The 12,694-nt window shown below is 56.8% G+C and overlaps 5 protein-coding genes across 5 annotated transcripts; 4 read left to right on the top strand and 1 right to left on the bottom strand.

Moving 5' to 3' along the window:
• The first annotated feature begins 240 nt into the window (after positions 1 to 240).
• Positions 241 to 3,768, top strand: SCHCODRAFT_02536084 (uncharacterized protein). The gene is made up of 9 exons (XM_003033303.3): positions 241 to 422; positions 474 to 2,040; positions 2,093 to 2,201; positions 2,249 to 2,367; positions 2,416 to 2,446; positions 2,497 to 2,848; positions 2,900 to 3,081; positions 3,139 to 3,429; positions 3,487 to 3,768. The coding sequence occupies exons 1-9, from the start codon at positions 309 to 311 to the stop codon at positions 3,542 to 3,544; spliced, it is 2,823 nt and encodes a 940-aa protein (XP_003033349.1). The 5' UTR covers positions 241 to 308; the 3' UTR covers positions 3,545 to 3,768.
• A 192-nt stretch (positions 3,769 to 3,960) lies between these two features.
• Positions 3,961 to 5,671, top strand: SCHCODRAFT_054722 (uncharacterized protein; the record flags this gene model as incomplete). Its single annotated transcript, XM_003033302.1, has 4 exons — positions 3,961 to 4,402; positions 4,497 to 4,691; positions 4,782 to 4,907; positions 5,097 to 5,671. 4 exons carry the CDS (start codon positions 3,961 to 3,963, stop codon positions 5,669 to 5,671), a joined length of 1,338 nt encoding a protein of 445 aa, XP_003033348.1.
• Positions 5,672 to 5,789: 118 nt separating this feature from the next.
• SCHCODRAFT_02618956 (uncharacterized protein) lies at positions 5,790 to 7,561 on the bottom strand. Its single transcript, XM_003032734.2, has one exon. The coding sequence runs from the start codon at positions 7,130 to 7,132 to the stop codon at positions 5,906 to 5,908; it is 1,227 nt and encodes a 408-aa protein (XP_003032780.2). The 5' UTR covers positions 7,133 to 7,561; the 3' UTR covers positions 5,790 to 5,905.
• A 482-nt stretch (positions 7,562 to 8,043) lies between these two features.
• SCHCODRAFT_02618953 (uncharacterized protein) lies at positions 8,044 to 10,115 on the top strand. Its single transcript, XM_050344910.1, has 5 exons — positions 8,044 to 8,391; positions 8,467 to 8,729; positions 8,791 to 8,861; positions 8,884 to 9,580; positions 9,634 to 10,115. Exons 1-5 carry the CDS (start codon positions 8,258 to 8,260, stop codon positions 9,999 to 10,001), a joined length of 1,533 nt encoding a protein of 510 aa, XP_050201151.1. The 5' UTR covers positions 8,044 to 8,257; the 3' UTR covers positions 10,002 to 10,115.
• Positions 10,116 to 10,885: 770 nt separating this feature from the next.
• SCHCODRAFT_02536072 (uncharacterized protein) lies at positions 10,886 to 12,688 on the top strand (the record flags this gene model as incomplete). Its single annotated transcript, XM_003033300.2, has 4 exons — positions 10,886 to 11,019; positions 11,095 to 11,357; positions 11,421 to 12,433; positions 12,482 to 12,688. The coding sequence occupies 3 exons, from the start codon at positions 10,886 to 10,888 to the stop codon at positions 12,239 to 12,241; spliced, it is 1,218 nt and encodes a 405-aa protein (XP_003033346.1). The 3' UTR covers positions 12,242 to 12,433; positions 12,482 to 12,688.
• Between the last annotated feature and the right edge of the window lie 6 nt (positions 12,689 to 12,694).

The raw sequence follows: 12,694 nt of genomic DNA, 5'->3' as shown, positions 1-12,694 counted from the left end.
AATTTGTGACCGAGTCGAACTTCGGCAATCAGACTTGGAGAAAAAATCGGAACTCCCTGGGTTTACACGAAGCTCTAGCGATTACTGCGACTTTCAGAAGTGCTGTACCACACTCGCCAAGTTTGGTTAAAGACTTGAGCTGAGGAAAATTGACTTTCGGGAACAATAGTTTGTTCAGGGCACTACGGCAAGCGCCGAATGGCGCGGGAAGAAGAAATGATCGCTAATCATTGGGCGCCTACTATGCGCAGTCGACAAGTAATGCGCCTTCACCGCCTCCGACGACGTTCAGGCGAGGTGCAACGACGATGCAGGATCGCCCAGACAAGCCGCTAGTAGTCAAGTGTGCCTTCGACACCTGGCATAAGCGCATATCCTTCAACTCCGCCCGCAATTGCACGTATAACGTGCTCAGGCGCAAGGTGCGTGGCTGCGCGCGGTGTCAGGGGAAGCAGGACTGACGCGCAGCGCAGGTAGAACAGTGCTTTTCGCTCGTGGCCTCGAGCTACACGATCTCGTACAAGGATGACGATGGGGAGATCACAGACATCACGACAGAGACGGATCTGACGGAGGCCATCCAGTACTTCCAGGCGGGGACGGACGACGCGGCCTTATCGTCTGCCGCATCTATCCTCTCGGGAAGAAGCTTTGGGAACAAGCGAATAACACTGCGAGTCACCATAAACGTCGATTATGATGGCCCCAGCCTATCGGACACCTCTTCCCTTGCCAGCCTGGACGAGTACGGAGGGCGGAACAGCAGCCAGCTCTCCCTCTCCATTGGATCGCTTTCTGGATCGCTCAGGGTACCCGAGGACGACAATGTGACTGTCAGCTCGCGCGACACAGGCTCCTCTCGCCCAAGCATCCCACGACGCACCTCCGATTCCCCCTCCGAAGTGCGCACAGCACACGCGCGCAACCCCTTCGACGAGGAAGATGCCGCCACAGAGTACCCCGCCACAACGAGTGCAGACAGCCGCTACGCTAGTGCCCAAGCACGATATCCCGAGAACCCCTCTGCGGTCTTCGAACGTCTGCGTGCGCAAGACACAGAGTCTGAGGATGCGTCAGGCGTGTTCCGCGGATCTACCTGGCTGCGCGACCAGAGCGAACGGGCCATCCGCGCCAGGCTTGGCGCGCTCCCCGCCCCGTCCGATACGGACACTTTCTCCCTGGGGGACGGCCAATCTGTACCGGAGGGCGATCTCGACCTGCAGATGGACGAGAATGGAAAATACTACTACTCCTATCGCTCTGCAACCTCCTCGTCCCAGCACGAATCCATGCTCCCCGAGTCCGAGGACGTCGATGGGGATAGACAGACCATCGACATGCGTGTCCGTCCTGCCTCGCGACACCTGAACTGGCTTGCCTCACAACAGGTTCCCACTGAACCCCAGCCTGGACCTTCCACCAGCACTATGACGCGGGTGAATGGAATACCGCAGGATATCCCGCCAGAGCTCTTGCAATTCATCCCCCTCTCGCCCCCTGCGCCCGATCGCATCACAGCTTGCTCTGAATGTGGCCTGCTACTCGAGACCATTCGATATGTCTGCTCCGTCTGCGGCGAGCGTCCGCCCGCGAATAGCAATGCTCCCTCACGCGCCTTTCTCGATGCACATAACGGCTCCCCATTCGCCGATCCCAGCGAGTTCTCCTACCCGCCCTCGACGCACCGGCAAAGCGGACCGTCCTCTTCCTCCCGAACGCTCATCGGCACAGCGGATGCGCCGACACCCCTGCGGCCAGCCGCGAGTGCCTCCTCGCTGCACGTCCCAGGCGCCCCCGTCCCAGGCACATCCCGAAGGCAGGGTTACGAGCTCTGCGCGGACTGCATACACAGCGCGGGCATCAATCATGCTATTCAAGCTGGGCTTGCACCCGGAAGGGGGACCCCGTATCACGCGGCGAATCCGGCGGAGGCGGCGCGGCTTGCGCTGCAGTGGCGGAGGTCGGCGCCGAGTCAGAAGGGGCAGCTGCGACATGCGTACAGGGAGCAGGTCTGGACGCATAACGGATGGGAGGATGTGGGTGAGTGGGTGGTAGCTCATTCAGGCGTATTGGTACTGACCAGCGTGATAAGAGCAACCGCGGACGTCAACGAAGTGCTCGACGTGCGATGCGAGTACGCGACACAAATGTTACAAGTGCGCGTCGTGCGACAGCTTCAATCTGTGTAGAGCATGTTACAGGTGCGTATCGAGTTCTATCTACGAAATATCCGCTGATGAAAGCACAGTCAAGTTCACGACTTACATCCCTCACACGCGTTCATCATTTTGCCCGACCCGCCAAATGAGAATGGGTCGCTTAGCGATGGCCGGGAGATGCCAGGGCTCTCGCCTGGAGACGATGAATGTGAGGAGGATCATCAACACCATCATCTATAACTGACAATCCATCCAGCGCTTGTCCATCCAGGAGTCAAATGCGTACAGTCAGTGCATGTATCTCTCGAAGTCCGACCCATGTTGACCTGTCCCTTAGTTGCATGCTCGACATCGTCGGCGCACGCTTCCACTGCGCCATCTGCGACTCCGTGGACATCTGCGCCAACTGTGAGTCCGCCGGCCTCCCCGGCAACCTCGACGCCGCCGACGGCGGCCACGACTCGTCGCACATCATGATCAAGATTCCGTACCCTCTCGACTCGGCCGAGCTCCAGACAGCGAGTCGGCGCGCTATTGACCTGTGGCGCGGGCGCGACGCGGCGAGCGTCGGTGTCGCGCTGCCAAGGTCGAAGCCGAGCTCGGTGGTGTCAGGGTATGCGCGGACGGTGGTGGGATCGGCGGCGGCGCCGGTATATGACCATCATCTGGCGTGCGATGCGTGTGATAGGGTGAGGGGTTCTAGGTTTGTAGAACGATGTTAAGACTTACCATGGTCATAGCCAATTATTGGTACGCGTTACCAGTGCGGAAGTTGTCCGTCGTCGCCGGTCGGCTACAACCTATGTGAGGAGTGCGAGAAGAAGTCGTACGCGGTGCATAACCCAACGCACATCTTCTTTGTGCTGCCTCGGCCAGTGCAGAGACCATTGGAGTCCTCGATGCCCATCGTCCCACCGAACTTGTGAGGTCGCCCGCTGTCTGGTTCTTTGCTGTTGCTGATCATTGTTGCCATTCTCAGATACAAATCTGAGTCAGGCCCACCTGCTTCCCTAGTGAGCGGCAAGGATCCTCGAGGTGAATTCTCTCCTTCCGTTGTCATGCATATCGACTCATCGAGTCCAGCGTACCTCCGCCACATTGTCCATTCATCTGCGGTCTGTGACCGCTGCGTGCGACCCATCCAGGGCGAGTGGTTCCGCTGCGCATACTGCGCGAAGGACCTCTGCGACGCCTGCCATGATGTCGACACGCACAATGACGCGCATGTTTTCCTGGTGTTCAAGGCTGCTGTCGATATGCAGGCATTTCGGTGCGTGGTCACTTTTCTTCTGTCTGGCTACTTGGAGTACTGACGGAGCCTGCGTAGACGTTTCTCTGACCTCGACAATCCCAAACCCATCATTCCCTATCCCGTGTATCGTTAGAGGCAGCAATTCCGCTGCTTGTGTATCGTACTGATAAATTCACGTTCTCGCGCGCCCGCGTTGTCTCCCTGTATATCCGTCCCCAGTCTCGAGCGTCAGTCATGCTCCTGTAAAGGGACTGGCTGTGTGAGCTTGCGACTTCATGGCCACGCAGCGGCGCCTCGGCAGTTGCCGTGGACCCTTGTTCTGAATCACGCACATCATTTTGCTTTGTTCGTTCCGCCTCATGGCCTTTTGTTCAAGTCAGAGCAATACATGTCCGTCAGGCGGAAGACTCGGCTCCGCTTGCGCGAATTTTTTGCATGACTCAATAGCACGTTGCAGCCTTTCGTATAAGAGGACCATCAGTTTCTTGCGCAGTTGCAGGCATTCTGTTCTTTCCGTTCACCGACTATTATATTCTTTCAGCCAACCTCATGTCTCAAAGCTTCAACGCAAAGCTTGCCGCTGTACAGAGCGCCATCTCCAACCGACCACCCTTTGTTAGTGGCACTCTCGACGTTCCCGAGGACGACCTCAAGCTCTACTTCGGCGACGTCGGCAACGCTCAGTATGTCCATATCATCCGGTCTGAAGTGCATGCTGACCTCTGCCTCAGCTGCATCAACCTCGGCCACGCTACCCCGGATGAGCTCGCCGCCCTCGCCGCCGCTTGCCAGCCTGCCACCTTTGGCGTCAACAAGCAAGACGTTCTCGACGAGTCCTACCGCAAGGCAGGGAAGCTCGATAACAATAAGTTCGCTTCGCTTTTGAAGCTTGATAACTACGGGTTGATCGATACGATCCGCGATGAGCTCCTGCAAGAGGGCGAAGTCAACAAGGGTGTCAAGTACGAGGTATACAAGGTCAATGTTTATGGTGAGTTATTTTGTTTGTATTACACCGTGTGTACGATGTACATACCCTTGTGTGCCTGTGCTGAGAATTACAACGAGCGCTAACCACATCCCAGGCAAGGACTCATTCTTCAAACCTCACAAGGACACCCCGCGCAGCAAGAGCATGTTCGGCTCGCTCGTCATCGTTTTCCCCACGCCTCATGAGGGCGGTGCCCTCGTTCTTCGCGAAGGTGACCGCGAATGGACCTTTGACTATGCTGCGGAACTCGCTCCGGCGCCCGAGCTTTCCCTCAGCCAAGCGGCCGAGAGTGCTCATGAGCTGGCTTCTGGGTCTGCTGAAGCGCAGGCGGACACAAGCGCTTTATGTGAAGAGCAAGACCCCGACGTCGCCTACATAGCCGACGAACCGCAGGACCCCAAGATCGCTTACATCGCCTTCTTTGGCGATATCGAGCACGAAGTCCTGCCCGTCACTGCGGGCCACCGCGTCACTTTGACGTACAACCTGTATTTCGACGCTGCTCGTATGCCATCCTCGAGCGCCGCCTCAGAGGCAGCGTCGGCGAGCGCGGACGATGCGTCGTGGAAGACCGCAGATGAAGGATCAGCAGACGAAGGATCAGCAGATGAGGTTGAGGATGAACGTGAAGATAGGGCGCCGTCGGGAAGCGCACAAGAGGCGTCATCGACGGACGTCGGCGAGGCATCGTTAGACCTCGCAAAAACGCTCCCACAGAGTGTCGTCGACGAGGAGGCGCGCTTGCGCACGGCCCTGCAAACCTTGCTGCAGGACCCCGCCCTGCTCCCCAAAGGTGGATACCTCGCTTTCGGCCTCCGCTTCATGTACCCGCTCGACCGCAAGTCCCCCTTGCAGGGCCTCATCCCCCACATGAAGGGCATCGACGCGCGCATCGTGCGCGTGTGCCGCTCCCTGGGGCTCGAGGGGCAGCTCAAGCTCGTTTACGAGGACGACACGGAGTACGAGGGGAACCCCAGGTACGGGTACTACTGTTACGATCCGGTGAAGGGCGGCGAGCAGGGCGTGAAGCTCCTCATGGACCGGTTTGTCGACTACAGCGAGGTGTGCGAGGGAGATACGTTTGGGGAGTATCTACTCCAAGACGGTGCTCAGCGCGTTCGGAACATGGGGACGGAGGAGCTTCACCGCGAGGACGATGAAGAGGAACATATTCCTTCCACTGAGGCGCTGTGGGTGACCGAGTTGACGAAGATCAATCGCGTGGAAAATCATTATGGTGCGCTCTTTCTTCGAGTTGTTTCTTGCTGAAAATTATGACCGCTCATGACGCTATCTTGCAGTTGCATACGGCAATGAGGCCGATTTGACCCACGAATATGGCTATCTTGCCTACTTCGTCAAGGTGAAGCGGGGGCCAAACTGATGAGGCTGAACCTATGATATTGCACTAGTGTTAGATACTCATTTGCTACCGATATGAAAGGGCCGGGTACCTCCCTGTGACGCGTGCGTACATAGCCACAACGTATTGCTCTACAAAGTTCAGACCTTCTGCACTGTTTTCACCTCTACGTTTGCAAGTCTCGCGACTACCCAACCGTTCACAGAACGTGCCTCGCTCCTCGAAGCTACCATGTCGTCGAGCGCGTTTTGGAGGGTCGGCGTTGGAAGCTTGTCTTCGAACTCCACTTTGAGCGTCGTTAGCAAAGGGAAGAGGGGTCTCCTCGCCATTGATTCCGCCGGAGTAAGCCCAGCCATCGCGTCGGACGGCTCAGTGCCACATGAAGACGCCTCGCTGTCGCACGTCATCTTCGCCAGCAACTCCTTGCTAAGGATCGGCTGCCACGACGCCTTCCCTCGCAAGTGCAATTTACGCAGGCCGTCCATGCACTCGGCACACTTCCAAAATGAGATATGCATCCAGACACCGGACCCCATGAGCGTCAAAGTGCGCAGGGAGGATAGCGAAGCGCCGGGCCGGGAGGCAAACGCAAGGAGCGCGATGAAGGGGTTCTGGGAAACGAGCCTGGACATGTGTAGTGCAAGATCTTCCGGAGAGGGTGCAATTATGTGCGCGAGGAAGCGTGCGCTATCGACCCCGAGGTTGAGCGAGCGCAGTCGAGGGAGATGGACAGGGCGCACATTCGGCGGAAGTGCCCCGGCAGCGTGTCCGTATGCGCTGTCGCCTTCTTTGAGCTGCACGTCGAGGATGATAGAGGAGAGCGAGGCACCGGACGCCTCGAGCCATCCCGCCAACTCGCCCATGTTGAGGTGTATGTACGGCATCTTCAACATGAGGTGCGTCAAGTGCGGATATACTGGGAGATTGAGGGCCGTCCACCCCCTGTTGTAGTAGAATATCGGGTTGAACTCAGATGATAGCTCCAGGCGCTTCAGCCGAGGAGCGGCGAACAGGAATCCCAGCATCCCGTCGCGCGTCAGGGTGAATGTCTCGTGGTTCACTTCATCTTGAACGATGACCAGTCTCGCCTCCTCCAGGGCAGGAAGATCGACGCAAGGCTGGCTCGCGAAGATCTCGCTGGAACCGCACAGCGTGATCGAACCCCAGTGCGCGGCGTGCGGTTTGAGCTGATGGAATAGTACCAGTAGAGTACCCTCGGAAGGCACATCGGGGGTGTAGTGGATGACCAGCGGGACGGATCCACTGAGCCTAAGAAGGCCATGGTTAGGAAGGACAGACTTCCCGCCTATCGAGACGGTAAAGCGCGACCACAGCTGGGGCGTTGCGCACGCAGTAACGCGCCACATATAACACACATGCGCTAGCGTCCTCAACACCGAGCGCGCATCCCATCGAGGGTCGTCTCCATGTAGCGCATTGAGGTGAATGAAGATGCAGGAAAGGATCTCCGAAGGTAGGCGCCATATGGGAGCGACGAGCGAGTGGTGCAGCGCGATCTGGCGGAGTAGGCGCTTGCGAATTGTCGAGAGCGAGCGAAGTTGGCCATCGACATGCAGTCCGGAAATCTCGCTTTCGATGTACTGGACTGCCGCACTAAGTTTGGCTGTAAGATCGTGTATTTTGTCGGCCTCTTCTGGAAGGAGAACAATGCGGCGGCGTTGCAAGCTAAAGCGCGCGATTGCTCGTGCTTTCCCCAGGAGACGAGATGTCTCTGCGAGGATGTCTCCGCTCGCTGAAGTACACTCAGACGGCGCGGCCTGAGTATGAGAATCTGCTGTGCTGCAGTCATCGCGTAACGAGGCCTGTGTCAAGAGCTCAGTATCCAGGCAAACTGCCTGATTTAGTACGCATGCCCACCTGCATGAGCTCCATGGACGGACTCGGTATCATCATAAGGTTGGACAAGCGCCAGAACAAGTGAGCTCTCCTTCTGTACTGCTTGCCACGCGGCAACAGCGAGGTGCATTCTTGTACGTCTTAGCGATGCGCGACCTCGTGCATTACGATGCGCGCAGCCGAGGCCCCGATATAGCGGTCTTCATGACGCTGATGGAAGAAATAGTCTTCAAAGTCGATTAAAGGGGCCTTTGCGCTGTTCGTGACCAGAGGGAGTATAGGTTGTAACTTGTGGGCAACTCAAACGAGATGGTGGTGTTGATCAAGTTCAGTGTTGCACGTGCGTCTTCGGCGTTTGCCGAATCCCAATGAAGAAGCGGGAACAAACTCGCCAAGTTCCTTCATACTGTCATAGACTTGAACGATGCGTCTGATTGCACTTCCTATACTTTCCGACTCTCATGGACTCATAGACTGACTACTGTTTACTCCCGCACAGCAAATTGGAATCGACTGTGGGCGCTTCGGCCCCGGGCTGATTCCCATGCCGTTATAAGGGTTTGCACAGGGGGCGCCTCATTCGCACACCCTTTCTTCCTCACACCCATCTAACCTCGTACATAGCTCATCAAAACATGTCCGAGGATCTCCAACTCAGACTCGCTGCCGTCCAGAAAGCCATCTCCAAGCGCCTGCCGTTCGTCAGCGGCACCCTTGACGTTCCCGTCAGCGACCTCAAGCTCTACTTCGGCGAGGTCGACGATGCGTAGTGCGTGCCACATATTTCTGTTACTGTCCCTCACCTGCTTATTAACACTCCTTGTCCTGCTCCTCACTAATCCAGCTGCCTCAACTTCGCGCGAGCGACGGAGGAGCAGCTCGCCAAACTGGCCGCCGCCTGCGACCCCGCCTCATTTGGCGTCAATAAGGAAGATGTCCTCGACGAGTCGTACAGCAAGGCCGGCAAACTCGACACCGACAAATTTGCGTCGCTGCCCAAGGTCGCAGAGTACGGATTGATTGACACGGTCCGCGACGAGCTGTTGCTAGAAGGCGCGGACAGCATGAAGCAAGTTGCGTGCGAGCTTTACAAGCTTAACGTTTATGGTGCGTTCTTCGTCCATCCCCTCACTGCGTGCGAGTGGACTTGCGTATTTTTCGTCTCCAGGCAAGGACTCGTTCTACAAGTCTAACAAGGACACCCCGCGCAGCGAGCGCATGTTCGGCTCGCTTGTCATCGTTCTGCCTACCCCCCCACGAGGGTGGCGCCCTCGTCCTGCGCGAGGACGGCCGCGGATGGCTGTTCGACTACGCTGCAGAGATCGCAAACTCAACGAAAATCGCCTACGTCGCATTCCCCGGCGAACGCGAGCACGACGTCCTCACCGTCCAGTCTGGCTACTGCATTACCTTGACGTACAACCTCTACTCTGACGCCGCTCCGGCGCCTATACCTTTAGGTAGCAAGCCTATTCCTCGCAGTGTCGCTGTCGAAGACGCCCGGCTTAGAGCTGCATTGCAGAAACTTCTGCAGGTCCCTAGTCTCCTGCCGAATGGTGGCTATCTGGCCTTTGGTTTGCGCTACAAGTACCCTTGCGATCAGGACACGGGGCTATCGGACCTGCTTCCTCAATTGAAGGGCGCTGACGCTATGGTGCATCGCGCCTGTCAGGCTCTCGAAATCGAGGGGCAATTGAAGGTCGCTTACCGTCAGGATGATATAGACGGCGACCGAGATGACGTTTTCATCATTCGGAATGGGTTCTTCGGGGACTGCTGCATCCCTCCGGGGCAGAATTTCGACTCTATGCTCTTCGAGTGCGATTCCGAGCTCATTCGCGCGATGGGATCCAAGCTTATCGAAGAGTACGCGGGTGAGGACCAAACCGACGACGGCGCGGAAGAGGTCTTGTGGGTTACACCGTTTAACGAGTACACCAGCGTGAAGGAGTCTTACGGTATGCTTCTCCCTTTCACTTGCGCCTAAATACTGAACAAAATCCCCTACCAGCCGGGTACGGAAACAAATACCTGACTGAGAAGCATGCCTACCTTGCATACTTTGTCACGGTTCCGAGCTACGACATACAAAGTGGCGACCCTGTCGAATCGGATTCATCTACGACTGAACGCCAGGAGGATGCAGAGAGTTCTCTTGCGCGCGGTCCGGAAGTTACTTCCAGAGCACCCACTCCCCATATTGGAGAGTTGGAATCAGATCTCAGCGTTGGTGCGCTGAAGCGCAAACACCAAAGCGTGGCCTCTTCCGAAGCGTCCGACGCGCCCACCGATCATCTCTCGGACGCCTGCGCGGAAGGATACGATGAAGGACTCTCGTCACCACCGCACAAACGCCTGCACCGAGACTTGAGTCCGTAGGTTCCAAGTAGCCTCTATTTCCCTTGTTCTCTCTGCTTCAGCCTGTCTGTGCCACTCCTATTACTTTATTTTTTTGTCATATGTCGAGATATAACGTACAGTGTGGAAGGTCGAACTCTGAAACTGAGCTCGAGTTTCGACGCCGTAAGGCACTGCCTGCGAGACAAAAACAATGGAACCTCTTCCGGGGAGAGAACAGTGCGGCGTTAACGTTGCGAGCTGAAGCGCGCGATTGCTCTTGCTTGCTCGAGAAGACGAGACGCTCCCGCATGAACGTCTCCGCTCGCAGAAGTATTATCGGGCGGCGAAGTCTGCATACTAGATCCTGTTGAGCTACAGCTATCATATATCGAGCCTAATAATGTCAATAGCTCACTGGTATTCAGGCGAATCGGACGATACAGCACGAATTACTACCTGTATAAACCTCAAGGCGCTGACGAAAGAAAGACGTCAGACAAAAAATCAGATGAATTTAGAGCCTATCCAGACAACGCCGGAGGGAGGCCACGTAACCCATGGACGTCGCAGATGGTGTTGTTGCCAACATTGTTGGTCAAGTCGAAGATTGCACGTGCACGTTCGGCATTTGCCGAGTCTCATGAGGCGAAATTGTGGGGGAGAAGCTTTTCGAATTCCCTGTTCCCTTCAAACCGTCACGAACTCGAACGATGCAGCATCCTTCGACTCTCAAGAGCCCTTTGAATGACTATCGCTCACTCTGCCGTGTATACCCTGAAGGCGGCACCGTGAATTGGAATTGACTGTGGGCGCTTCGGCCCCGGGCTGTTTCGCACCTTTATAAAGGTTGACTCAGGGCGCCTTATTCCCGCGCGCTCTCTTCCGCACATCTATCTACCCTTGGCCTCAATCTTCATCCAAACATGTCTGAGGATCTCCAAGCCAGACACGCTGCCGTGCAGGAAGCCATCTCCAAGCGGCCTCCGTTCGTTAGCGGGACTCTCGACGTTCCCGACAGCGACCTGAAGCTCTACTTCGGCGAGGTCGACGATGCGTAGTGCGTGCCACATAATTTGCTGCCATTCCCTCACCTGCTCAACGTCCCTCCTTCAATTGCTCACCGTGGTTTCAGCTGCCTCAACTTCGCGCGAGCAACGGAGGAGCAGCTCGCCAAACTGACCGCCGCCTGCGACCCCGCCACATTTGGCGTCAAGAAGGAAGATGTCCTCGACGAGTCGTACCGCAAGGCCGGCAAGCTCGATACCGACAAGTTTGCGTCGCTGCTTAAGGTCGCAGAGTACGGATTGATTGACACGGTCCGCGACGAGCTGTTGCTAGAAGGCGCGGACAGCACGAAGCAAATTGCGTGCGAACTGTACAAGCTTAACGTTTATGGTGCGCTCTTCGCCCATCCCTTCAGCGTGCGCTAGTGGACTTACGTATCCCCTCCGTCTCCAGGCAAGGACTCGTTCTTCAAGTCCCACAAGGACACCCCGCGCAGCGAGCGCATGTTCGGCTCGCTTGTCATCGTTCTCCCCACTCCCCACGAAGGCGGCGCCCTCGTCCTGCGCGAGGACGGCCACGAGTGGGTGTTCGATTACGCCGCCGAGATCGCGAACTCGACGAAGATTGCCTACGTTGCGTTTTTCGGCGACATCGAGCACGAAGTCCTCACCGTCGCTTCTGGACACCGCGTCACTTTGACGTATAACCTATATTTTGACGCCGCGCCGACGGCTGAGCGCTCTGACAGCAAGGTTGTTCCCCGCAGCGTCGCTGACGCTGACGCACCTTTTCGTGAGGCATTGCAGAAGCTTCTGCAGGATCCTGCCCTGCTCCCGAAGGGCGGTTATTTGGCCTTTGGCCTCCGCTTCATGTACCCCTGCAACCAGGGTATGAAACTTCAAAGATTGCGCCATCATCTGAAGGGCGCCGACGCCATGGTCGCGCGCGTGTGCAAGGAGTTTGGGCTTCGGGGCAAGTTGATGGTCACTTATCCTGGTGATGATGAATTCGAGTCCAAGGACGTTCACATAATAATGGACGCGCCCTTTGGGGATTGCTACCTTACGGAGGATGACTCGTTTCAAGACCTACTCCTCCGGAACGGTGGCAAGCGAATTTGTGCGATGGGGTCCGACGCCGGGGAGGATTTTATTGGTGGCTGTACGGAGGCCCTTTGGGTGGTACCGCTCAGCCAATTCAATGAGGTGAAGGAGGCTCATGGTGCGCGCACTTTCTCGCAGTTGCATTCTCAACTGAACCGAACCGTTGACTAGCGGCGTACGGCAACAGCCCCAGCGTGGATTACGAGTATGCATACCTTGCGTACTTTGTGAAGATCAAACCAGGCGACGCGCGAGGTGCCAGTGCAGACCTGCCCAAGTCAGAGGCCGGTGAAAGTCATTCCTCGCGTAGTTCCGCAGACGTTGAGGAGTCTGAGTCTGGCACACCTGAGCACCTCAGCCAAGGCGCGGCGACTTTACACGCGTCCGCCGACTACGCTGACACACCCTTAGAAGCCGACGAGAATGAACACGATGATGGGACCCCTTCCCCGCCGCGCAAGCGCCAGCGCAGCGAAGGAAGTGTTTAGGTTCCAGTTTACCTTTGTTTCCTTTGTTCTCCTCGCTTCGTCTTGTGTGCTATCCCTACATACAAGGTGACTCCTATTTCCTTGCAAACGTCGGGATGCAATGTACTTGGTGAAATGTCAAACTCTGAAGCTGAGC

The sequence above is a fragment of the Schizophyllum commune genome (assembly GCF_000143185.2).
Source record: "Schizophyllum commune H4-8 unplaced genomic scaffold SCHCOscaffold_4, whole genome shotgun sequence".
Classification (NCBI taxonomy): Eukaryota; Fungi; Basidiomycota; class Agaricomycetes; order Agaricales; family Schizophyllaceae; genus Schizophyllum; species Schizophyllum commune.
This window is presented reverse-complemented; position numbering and strand designations above follow the sequence as displayed.